Here is a 12,372-nt window from a genome sequence, read left to right on the forward strand (position 1 = left end):
TCCGGTCCTATATTGAAAACTAAGCAATCTGGTTCCAGAGTCTGTGTTCTGAATCCTTATATGGCAACAAGCATCGTTAAGTAGTTTGGTTTTATTTGCTTAATGGGACATACATAATGACTTTAAATACATAATAGTGCAATAAGTGTTTTTGTTGGATCTCTCTATGCTCGTGTGTGCACGTCTGGGTCATAAGGGCTGAGACACAATTCATCTGGTGGCTGTGCCTCAAGGCATTACAGCCATGTTCTGGGAAGAGTAGACTGGCTTCACTAGGCAAGTCCTGAAGCTTCAAGCCCTTAAAAACAGATGAACACAGAATTCTAAAAATGCAATTGTACAGGACAGTGAGGTTTGCTCTGCCCTATGGCATTACACTGATGTCCTGGGTCCTGGACATGATTTGCTGTCAGGGAAATGAGAAAAACATGTTCCCCACCTCGCTGAAGTTTTCCCTCTGCAGAACATTATACGTAGTAGTAGCACAGTAAATTCTCATTGTTGTCATTAGGATTATAAAGTTTCTTGAGCACAAGGATCTTTTTCCTTTTTTTCCCCTGTACCCTAGATGACTTGTAGGGGTCCAAATGATGCTTGATAGCAGAGGAAGGGAGGAAGAGAGAAAGGGAGAGAGAGAGGGAAGGAATTCAAAGAGTCCTACTGGCCACTTTTAGGTGAGCAAGATGCCCTCCAAGGTTTTTTCCTTTTCGTTGTTAAATGTTTCCCTTTTTCTGGGTGCAGAAACGTCCTCACCCTCTCTGAAATACTAACTCTCCATCCTTACTCGCTTTCTGCCCTTCCAGCCCTGACCCCTTCCTCCACCCGCCTCCCAGAGTCCCGCCCCCATTCCTCCCGCTCCAGACGGCGCAGCCACTGCGCCTGCGCACACCGGGTTGCTCCCCCCCCCCTCCCTGCGGGCCTTCGGGGCGGGCTCCTGAGAGCCACGAGGGGAAGAGGAAGAGGAAGTTGGGGGAGGGACCTAGCTGGGAGTGAACCGGAAGTGTAAAGGCTCCGGCTGCTTCTCGGCCAGGCGGAACCTGTTCGGCTGGGCCTGGTGGCCGCAAGAGAACTTTCTCCCGCCCTCACGGTTGCCGCGGCCAACGGCCTCGCCCGCCTGGCAGCCTCGCCCACCTTCTCTCCTTCTCCCCGCAGGCTCGGCGCGCTCCGGTCTCCCTCTCGCCCGGCGGTATCCGCTTGCCGCCGCCACCGCCACCGCCTCCTCGCCTTTTGCCCCGCCATCGGGCCCGCCCCGCTGCAGTAATGTGCGACAAGGAGTTCATGTGGGCCCTGAAAAACGGAGACTTGGATGAGGTGAAAGACTATGTGGCTAAGGTGAGCGGCGACGGGATGGCGTAGGCGACAGGACGGAGGTGGGATGGGGATGAGGCCGAGGACGCTGACGGGAGCTGGGCTGGCGGGGCCGCGGGTCGCGGGCTGCGGGCGGGGGCGAGAGCGACACCCTGGATGGAGCTGGCGCCAAGGAGAGAGGGGCGTCAGGGATCCTCTAAACTGAAACGGGGGGTCCTGATGACGGGCGCGTTCTGGGTCCGGTACCGCCGGGCTCTCCTTGCTTTCCTGACCCCTTGGGGGGAGGGGGGTAGGGGACCGGCCCTGGTGGAGCCGCTTCTGAGCACCGATCATGTGAGCTTGGCCCCACTTCTACGCCAGGTACTAAAATCGTTTTTTTTGAAGGGGGTAATTCCCCACCTTGAACCTGCCCATCCCTGAATGAAGTGGCCTAGGTGATTAGAATCAGAGGAACTTTTTTTTTTTTTTAACTGTGGGGCAGGTAGTGCATGTAACCTATTCATGCACCGTGAAAAAGTACCCAAAAATAGCAATAGTTACAGTGATGAAACTTGGGGTGGCTTCACTGCGGGGAGCTTTAACTTTGGGTGTGGCCGTTTTCCTCTCCCCCACTACAAAAAAAACCAAAAACACATATTTGCTCCAAGCGGGAAGGCTGTCAGTTAGCATCTGGGAGTGTTTTAAGATGCTGGAGTAGTTTTCAGACGAGCATGTTAACTTCAGTTACTCCAACTTTCTCCTTGATTGCCACCTGAAATGCGCACACGTGTGTAATCAATGGGAACGCAGTTTAGTCGCAGTCTATTTGAAGGTAAAATCATGATGAAAAGACAGCTCATCACAAAACTGAACTCGAAATAGAAAACTGAATCCACGTTATGGTGGACTGGTAAAATTCCAAGCTGGCCTGCCTTTGCACCCCGAAACGGTGCTTTTTGTTATTATGAGGGAATTTACATGGGATTTTGTTATGATAATCTAAAGAGAAATCGTCCAGAACAAAAGTGTAACTTGATGACATAATCACGGAGTGCATTTTGCATACCGAAAAAGCGTGAAAACCCAGTCCAGGTTTTAGGTCTTCACAGGCTATGCACACCAGTATGGTGCTGTGTGTTTGCTTCACAGATCTGTGTTACGAAGCAAGTAAGCAGAAGCAGAGTTTCTTAAAACTTGTAGGCTTGTGCAAGGCAAACTAGTGATAGTTTTTACTCTGTTTAATACCATTACAGTTAGACTTTTTGCGTGCAAATCATCTGCTTGGTTGTTACTTGCAGTGGATTTTTAGGACGCTGTTCTCAGCTAGTGGCAGGCTGAAACCTGACTTACTGAATGTTTCAGTGTAAGATTAAAGGAAAGAAATTACCTGGAACACTTCAATTCATGGTCCACTTTATAGTGGTGGGGCAGTGCAGTACTCTGGAAGTGAGTGGGCTTTTGTTTTTCTGTTACTGTGGAACCTTGAAATACGGAAAGTTGATAACGACTAACTCAGCTTACAGTAACAAAAATAACACAATTATGTAGTGTCTTCCTGATACATGTATTTTATATCATCCCTGTGCGTATTGTGAAGTAAGTCCTTTTATGAGTCCCAGTTTACAGGTAAGATTATTGGGATGCAGGGTACTTAAAAAAAAAAGTCCAAAGTTACAGAGATAACAAATGAGAAGCCAGAACTAAACTGCTGACTCCAAAACTTAGACTCTACCTGCCCTATGCAGCCTCTCACAATCCAAAATGCAATCGCGAAAGCATGATACCAAGATTTCCAGTAGAGCCTTTTCATGGTCCACATCCAGCAGATAATTTATATATGAAGAGTTCTCAGTCACACACAACAATTATGTAAAAATATATGCCAAAAGCGATGGATTACTTTGTTTTCAGTTAGTTTTTAAATTAGGTCATTATGTTCAGTTTGATTTTGTTTTTTTTCCTATTACTACCATACTGCCGACTCTCATTAACAACAACCAAAAAAAAAAAAAAAAAGATGTGTATGAAAGAGAGGATAGACATTCAAAGAAAAGTAAAAGGAAGTAGTAAGAACTGGTTTATCCAAAAAGGTTTGACTGTAAACTAATCCTATAAACAGATCATTGAGCTTTTTCCTTTCTTAGTTCTTACTGAGTAACTCAAGTCTCTTAAAATATCTTTTGCTTTGTTAATGAAAAATAACAAAAAGTAACCAAGAACTAGCACCCCAGATTTTGCTTACAGAGCTCCCATATTATCCACACTCCAACTGTCCTTTGGAACAGTTTCTTCTGCTCAGGAGCCATCTTCCCTGCTTATTCATTGACTCGCCTTTTTCATCCACCAGTTTATGAGCACACATTACCGTTGTCCGAGTTTACGTGATGTGCATTTATCTGTGTACAAAGAAACTCCATGGAGAAACATGTGGGCTTGTCTAGTGTTCCTTCTAAGGGGTGAGAGGCTCTAAAATGTTCTCCTGGGAAGATCTCTCACATGGTTAACATACAAGAGTGGACCTGTAGGTGACGCATTTTAGTAGTCTTCCTTTTTAAATTAATATTTTTTTAAAATCAATAATTATGTTTTTCTACCAGCTTCTGACTCCTGTACAGAAATCTGAAGTACTGGTAGGCATAAATTGTTAGCTTTGGGTAAGTTCTTGAACCCTGAAAAATCAGTTCCAAGTTCCCATACCATTGAAAATTGTATGGTTCTAAATGGGGAAAGCAGCATATAAAGGAAATTTTAGATTACTCAATAAGAAATGTTTATCTTTAACATTAAAACAATATTGGAAACGTTTGGCTTCTTGACTAACCTAAAGACCATATTTAGTTAATCATCCGTTTTTATTGGGCACCGTTCAGGCCCCAACCACTTTGCTAGCTAGGCCTGGTGGCATGATCGTGAACTTAGACACAATGCTCAGGAAACTTAAGCATCTATATTCAGCAGACCTGTATGAAAAATATTTCATTCTTTTTAGTGTGCAAATTATATAAATAACATCTCACAAAATTCAGCTTGTTCAGTTGGAAAACAAGTGAAAGCCAGTATATAAGATATTCATGAGCAGCCATAGTAGATATTCATAGCCCCATTTGCAGTCTGTGTACTTCCTCTGGGTGATATTTTTGCCTTGTATCCCATTTTTGCCTTAATGTTAATTTCTCCCACTGAGTTAATTCAGCCCTCACCTAAGCTCCAGACTGCCTAATGGGTAGCTCTCTTCAGATAAATTCCGAATTGAGCTTGTGTTTTCTTCTTCAAAACTTCCTATTTCTGTTGTCTCCATTTTGACCAATGACTTCATGACCCAACCATTTGCCCAAACTAGAAATTGGGGAATTTTCTACTTTTTACGTTTCTCTCATTTACTCCTTGTTCTCTAGTCTTATTGTTACTACTTTAGATTAGTTGTTGCTTCTTTCCCACCTGGACTGTATTGTTCTTGACTATATAGTTTTCCCCTCCCGCCTGGTTAACTTGCACATCTTAGCTGGAGGGAGCACTCGATAATGTGAATCTGAGCTTGTTATCTTTTTCAGCCAACCTCCTTCACTCTTAAAATACTTTCCTGATTCCCATCATTTATTCTAAGAATGGCCAACTCCTCCTTGGTTTGGCATACCTGCTGGTATGATGGAGGCCTCTGCTTGCCTTTCTAAACTCACCTCTCTACCAGCAGCACTCTGCCCCAGACCCTGCCATGCTATTTCTTGTGTATCTTTACATGTGGTTTGTCATCCTCCTTGTTGTCTAAGTCTGCTCACCTCAATCCCCTGCCTGGTGAGCTCCTGTTTATCCTCTTAGCTTAAATATCATCTCTTCCAGAAAAACATTTTGAATTCAAGCGAAGCGCAGCTGCTTGCACTGTTTCACTTATCAAATTGCTGTGTTTTGTTTACATGTCTGTTTTTAATTAGGATCTGAGCCTCTGGTGGGTAGATACTGTATATATATTTTTTCATCTTTGTATCTCCGGTATAGTGCCAAGGAATTGCACACATTAAAAGCATATGTTCCAAGTAAGAAATTCTTTGTATTCTTAACTTAGCTATAGTTACAACATACTTCGTTAGTTATATAATGATAATTATCATTGACAGGATGATTTATATTGCCAGGTACTGTAAAGCATTCTGCAAGACTTTTACCTAAATTTTCATTTGCTTTTTACCACAGCATTTCAGAACAGGTAATAGTATTCCCATTTTAAGGATGAGGAAATTGAAGCTCAGAGAAGTTAAGTAATTTAACAAGGTCACAAAGTAAGAAGTGCAACTGCGATTTAAACCCAGAGCTGTCTGAATCTACATCCCGTATATTTTTCACCATATCAATCTGCCTTGAAACAGTTACCTGGTTTCTTAGCGCACAGGTTAGAATCAGCACATTAAGAAAATGAGAAAGGGGCTTGTAAGAGCAGGCACAAATTATCTCTGACTATGAGTGAAGAGTACAAAAATGGCTACAGTTTAAAAAAATTTAATGTAACAATCTGAAAATAATTAGCATGGAGACAACAGCTCTGTAAACTTCAGATCTCTTCAGAGGCTATCTTTGCTTAAGGCATGTCCATAAAGAGTCTATTTGATAGCTTGTGGAAACTTCTTCTGTATTTATAGTCACACATAATCTTATGTTATTTTTATAATCCTGATATATAGTACAGAAAAAATCAAATTGTGTCTGCTTTAGGGAGAAACAAAAGTAAAGTATTGTGATTTCTATTCATAATGGTTTAGCACTTTTTTCAAAAAGTAATGTTCTTGAATTGTTATGTATTTGAGCACTGTGATGCTGTGTACAGGTGGTATAATATCATTGACTTGTCACATCACATCAACCTTTAAGCATAAACTCATTTTAGAGATGAAGAGACTGAGGCAAAGATTAAATAACTTGCCCGAGGTCATAAAGTTTTTGAGTAGTGAAGCTGAGATTTTAAAACTGAGTGAGTCTCTCTGACTTCAAAGTTCCTTGCTATTACATTTCATACCATTCACTTCATTTTTCAGTAATGCTAATCAGCGGATACTGTATTACTGAGCATATAAGTGTTAAAAATAATCACAGCAGTTGAAATCTATGTAATTTTACTAACCATTGTCACCCCAATAAATTTTAATTAAAACTCATAAAAAGAAAAAATCACAGCAGGGTGGTAACAGTCCATTGAGAATATTTAGAGGTAAGGTTTGTAGAAGGTTTTGAGGCTGTACTCTCTTAGAGGTGAGTGCTTGTGAGTTGTATTGATAAGTACGCCCATAAAATCTCCAGTAGGTCTGATGTATGTGCTCCTTGTTGACATGCTTCCATTTCGCTTGCTGTGAAACACTATACGGCAGGTCTCTAACTTCCCTTTCTCTGCGGTTTCCTTTCCCTCTCCAGCCCCCATTCTAATTACATCTGCCTTTGACACTGATAGGTTTGAAAAGCAACAATTGTGCACCCAGTGAGAGCTAGATAGGATCTCTTGAACCTGAGAAAAGTATCAGCTCTAATCTTGAGAAATTGCAAGACTTATTGGGATCACTTCTTACTTCCTAATAAAATAGGTAGGTTAAAAGAGGTCCCGATTCAGTCTATCTTGCAATTATTAGTTTTATGCTGTTTCCCTTTTATTTATTTGTTTAATCATCAGTTTCATATCATAAATGTTTTTCACTGTTATGCCCTTCCTACAGCAGGGCTGGTGACTCAGTCAGAAAGCAAATATGTCACCTTGTATAAAATATATGTGCTCTCAGTAGATACAGAAAGTTTAGTCTTTCTATTAGTCTTTTACTCTCCTTTCTTTGAATATAAAATAAACAAAGATCTTTTTTGTTAGAAGGCAAGTGTTCACTCAGATGTCTGTAGACTATATGTAGTGTTTTGCTTTGAGATTTTAAACATCCTTTCACTAGTATGGACAATTAAAAGTGTAATAAAGGTGATTTAAATGATAAAATAATAGATGCTTATTATTTAAAAGATAAAGCTGCTTTGATTAGAATAAAGTGAAACAAAAAAGAGTGTTCCATTGCCTACTCCCCCTACTCAGGTGGTATCTTTATTTAAAATATAAAACTTACTAGGTATTTGTAAGACAGGAAAGTATAAAAAAGATAAAAATTGGCCCATGATTCTACTATCTAGATAATTCCTATTAACTTTAGAAAGTAAAATTAAAAAATAATTTCTAAGTAAAAAGGGACATTAAATTAATTCAGGTACAGATTAGAAATGGTAACAGCTATGACTCTCTTCCCTGGTCCCTGTGAACAAAGTGAGCCATCCTTACAAGTTTAATAACTAATTTCAGGATAACACTGGAAATGCACTTACTTATCCACTTCCCCCTTAAATTCTATGCACACGTCTGCACTTTGCTTTTTTAAATTCTTTAATAATTCATCTTACATTCCACATTGAAATTTATTCATCTGTCCCCTTTTAAATGGTACATAGTATTCCATTTTATGGACATACCGTAATTTAGTGCTCTATGATAAACGTTTTCTTTCCAGCTTATTTTTGTAATTAAACATTGTTATAGTGATGACCTTTGTATATATTCATTGACGACTTTGAGACTGTATCGTATTACCCTCCTGATGAGTTTCAGTTTCTGCAATGCATGAGACCAACCATCCCCTCACAGTATCTACAGCACTGGGCAGCATCAGACTTCCGTTTTTGCCATTGTAATAGGTAGAAAATACGTTGCCTTGATTTGCATTTCTTTAATAAGGAAATCAATATCTTATTAAAACTGGATTAGTATTTGGATTCTTTTCTCCAGATTTCCTGCTTATATAGTTCATTTTTCTATTAAGTAGGTATTTGTTTTATATTGATTCGTATGGATCCTTTACAAATTAATGGAGTTAGTTTTTCATCTTATTTTTTTGCAAATATTTTTCTCAGTTTGTCTCTTGACTTCATGTATTTTGTTGTTCTGAACAGACTTTACGATAATGTGGTTAAATATATTCATTTTTCCTCTTTTGTGACATGTATTTTTGTGTCCCATATAGAGACCTATTTCTTCTCTGATATTATAAATAGATATGGTCTTCTAGAACTTAATTTTTTTTTCCGTGTTTTACATTTTAGGCATTTGATTCTTCTGTTATTTAAAGCAAGGCATGAAATAGGAACATAGTTTGTCTATTTGTTTTTATAAAGTTCCCACACCATTTGTTGTATAATTCCTCTACCTACTAACCTGAATTTTATCATACACAGAATTCCAGTATGTTTGGATTTCTTACTCTTTTTCTATCCATATTAAACTATTCTAATGATCATAGCTTCATAATATGTTTTAGTGTGGAATACAGCCACTTTCCCTCTTATATTCTCTTTAGAATTTTTGCAGATGATTCCTTTAAGGTTTTTTTCCTTTTTCCATCTCAGAAAAAAGTATAAGGATTGTTTGGACCTACCTCACATTGAACCCATATATCTTCATAAGCATTAAACATTTTTGTTTTGTTTTTCCTGAAATGCTGACATCATGTTATCTAAAGAACATAATGCTTTAGCTTTTAATTCTTTATGAAATAGGATAGGAGGATATGGTGCAGTGTGGGAATAGGCTATATCATAGTATTTGAATCAATTAAATGTGTTTACATAATTAAATCATACCAGAATTGATAATTAAGAGTTACTTCATGGTACTACATCAAAAGCCACCTTGTAACAAAAAATATTGCTGAAAGTAATTTTTTTGCAACTGTATCTTTATTACAGTTGATCCTTGAACAGTGTGAGGTTTATGGGTGCCAACCCCAGTGCATTCGAAAATCCATGTATAACTTTCTATTCCCTCAAAACTTAACTACTGTCATGCCTCGGTATCCTCAGGAATTGGTTCCAGGACTCCTCACAAATGCCAAAACCTGCGGATGCTTCAGTCTGTTATATAAAATGGTGTAGAAATGCATACAGTCGGCCCTCTGCATCAGCAAACTCCCAGCCTTGGTTCAAAAATGCTGTTTTTGATCCACAGTTGATTGAATCTGCAGATACGAAACCCAGGGAGATGGAGGGCTGACTACATATTTATTGAAAAAAATTCACATAAAAGTGGACCTGCAGAGTCAAACCGGTGTAGTTCAAAGGTCAACTGTATATAATTCTGATAAGCTTGGAAGTTTGATTTTTTTTTTTCTTAAAGTCCATATAACATTACAAGGGTGGAGAGGAACTGTGATTCCTGAAATCAGTGAGAAGAAATCAAAACATAAGAAGCTGACCCAAGAAAACAAAGGGGCAAAAAGTCATCTTACCTTCAAGTTCCAAAGGCCCGTACAATAATTAATATATATATAAATGCAACCTCAAGCTTCAAGAAAAGTTTATTGGCCTACTTTTCTCTCATTTAAAAAGTCAGAGACATGTGTGATATATTTTGGAAAGCTTTCTATTCGACTATATAAAATAATGGAATGTTTTAATACTTAGGTCAAAACTGTTGACCATCTGAAAAATTAGATAGCCAAAAAGAAAGGTTGTAGATAATAAACTTTTTACCCATAGTGTAATTGAAGCTACAGTACTATCCTTTGGGGATTTGAAAGTGCTTTGTTGATGAAACTGTAGTGTAGAGCTTACATGTATTGGCTTTGGAATTAAACCCTACAGCTCTGGCCCTCTTACTGACTGGATCACTTTGGGTGACATACTTAACTGCTCAGAACTTGAGTTTCCTTAACTGGGAAAAAATGAGGGTAATAACAGTAATACCTACTTAATATATGTAGTCTACTTAATCTGTGTTATGTGTAGACTGCCATTCCCTGGCATGTGGTGAATGCCAATAAATGTTAGCCATTGTTACCGATTATAACCATAAATTTGTTTAGAAGCAAAACTCCTTAAAAAGTGATCTAGTTCACCTCCCTTATACTGTAGATGCGGAAAAATTAGATGTTAAAAGGCTTGTCCAGGATCATACTGCTAATTAGGATTTGGACTTGAATTCAGTTTTCATGAACCTGAACAGGTGCTTCCTCCACCACATTATGATGTTTTCTAATGAAATACTTGGCACCAGCTAGTAACTTCTATTGGAATATTCTTTTTTGCCCCGCCCCATCTACTTGGTAAATTTCTGCTTATTTTTAAAGTTTTCGTTCTGCTTAGCATCCCTGGCTGTGCAGTTAATCCCTCATTAAATGCCAACATGGTATCTAACGTAGAGCTTTCCTATTGTGTTTATGCTCCAGTGTAGAGTTTCTTAAACTTGAGAGCTATGGGCTCCTGACTTGACTGGCAATTCACTGGACTTGAATTTGAAAACAGGCTTAATAAACTCAAATCTTCTGTGGAATATGTCTTTTAAGTTTTGAATGTTCAAAAAGAGTTTTGTCTTAATGGTTGGTTTAAAAAAAACAAAGGTGCACATAGAGATAGGGATCACCTGTTACCATTTAGATATGTGAATAGTGCCTCTCAAACTTGAGTACTCAGAGACGAGTGCCCCCTGCCCCCAATATTTGTGCAGATCTTGATTTAAGATACAGTGTTTGTAGTGGAGCATTTGTCTTTGGATGGGGATTGGGGGCTTCCCAGCATTGGAAACCCCTTCCCATGTTTGAAGAGTTGCCTGGTGTGAATCTTGGTGAAACGCAAAGGCTGGGTCCTACCACAACAAAAGCCAAAAAGGGACAAGTGAATGGCTTTCTCCCGCCCACATTTAGGAAATAGGTCTATAACCCGAACACGACTCACTGGGTGCTTTTATCAGGAGCTGATACAAAGACTCAGGCACAGTAAAAGATGTACTAGCAGCAATAAAATATTGTTTCTAAAAACAGAAGTAATGGTGTCCCCGTTGTAGCATCTCTTCTGTGCCCAGGTGGTTCTTGTGACAGATTTTCATTTTATTTCTTATTCTCACACCGCCTTGTTTCTTGAGCATTTACTGAGCCTAGCTCTTCAACCTTCCCAGCAATTCTGAGAGCTACTTTTAACATCTGCTTAGCGCATTACATTTCTGTTCATCTGTTTGAATTGGTTTCTGTTCTTGCAATTAAGAACCCCATATTAATTTCCCCTATCTCTCCTGTCGTGCTGTGAACTTTTTGAAGATAAACATTATCTTTGGATTCCCAATATTTATCACATTGTCTCCTGCCTGCCGTGTAGTTCAGTTAAATTTGGGTTGAGATGGTATTTCTAGGAATTAACCCATTTGTTATTTTCAAAGTTGTTTTACCATAAACCTCTTTGTAACAGATATTAATATATTTTCCTTCATTTCCTCTTTTGGAAATAGCTCTCAGTTTTCAGACTCTATTGTTTTAAACTCAGTGAACTTTGTCCAACTTTTCCACATTACTACAATAGTTGTGGAATGTAGTTTTGACAATAGTTGTATAAATATTAACATAGCTTCCACTTGTAACCTCTCATGGCCATCATTTTAGAATTTCAGTTAAGGATTTTTAAAACCACAGTTTCAGTAAAAGTACAGATGGTTTTTATTCTTGTTCCTTTGTGAAGAATAAGAATCATCAGTGCTTTTTCATTGTTATTAATGAGCAAATATTAAAACCTGTACTTAATGCCACATGTAACAATGTAAAAGTACGTGGACCATCAAACAAAATTGAAAGCTTTCTAGCTGCAAACTAAGTCCTTAGAGAACACCTTTATTATTTGTTCTTTTAAAGCCCTCTGTAGAAGAGTATGTATATTTTCACTTTAAACCTGGGTCTGACTGCCAACCTTACCACTTATTAACTATGGTAAAGTTATTTAATTTTATCAGACTTCAGTTTTCTCATCTGCAAATGGAGATTACAATAGTACCCCATTCATATTTTACCTCATTTTAAAAAGAGACAGTGAATGTAAAATGCACAAAGCAGTGCCTACCACATTGTGACTGTAAGTATTTGCTGTTTGTGTTTTTTTGTAGATCCTTTCCTAAGAGATGCATAGTTGTGATTATGCATCTGTGTGGCTTTATGAGCCATGTCTGCATTTGTGCACAAGCAGCCATAGATGATATGTAAATGAATGAGGATGTCTATGTTCCAATAAAACTTTATTCACAGAAACAGGCAAAGGCTGGATTTG

At 38.7% G+C, this 12,372-nt stretch overlaps 1 protein-coding gene across 1 annotated transcript in view; it reads left to right on the top strand.

Annotated features, from left to right (window-relative positions):
* The first annotated feature begins 983 nt into the window (after positions 1-983).
* Positions 984-12,372, top strand: part of MTPN (myotrophin) — a 54,366-nt gene continuing 42,977 nt past the window's right edge. Inside the window, exon 1 of the mRNA XM_019654813.1 lies at positions 984-1,332. Coding sequence (XP_019510358.1) covers positions 1,261-1,332 — 72 coding nt within the window. The 5' untranslated portion in view covers positions 984-1,260. The remainder of the gene's footprint in view (positions 1,333-12,372) is intronic.

Source organism: Hipposideros armiger, unplaced genomic scaffold (assembly GCF_001890085.2).
Source record: "Hipposideros armiger isolate ML-2016 unplaced genomic scaffold, ASM189008v1 scaffold_231, whole genome shotgun sequence".
Classification (NCBI taxonomy): Eukaryota; Metazoa; Chordata; class Mammalia; order Chiroptera; family Hipposideridae; genus Hipposideros; species Hipposideros armiger.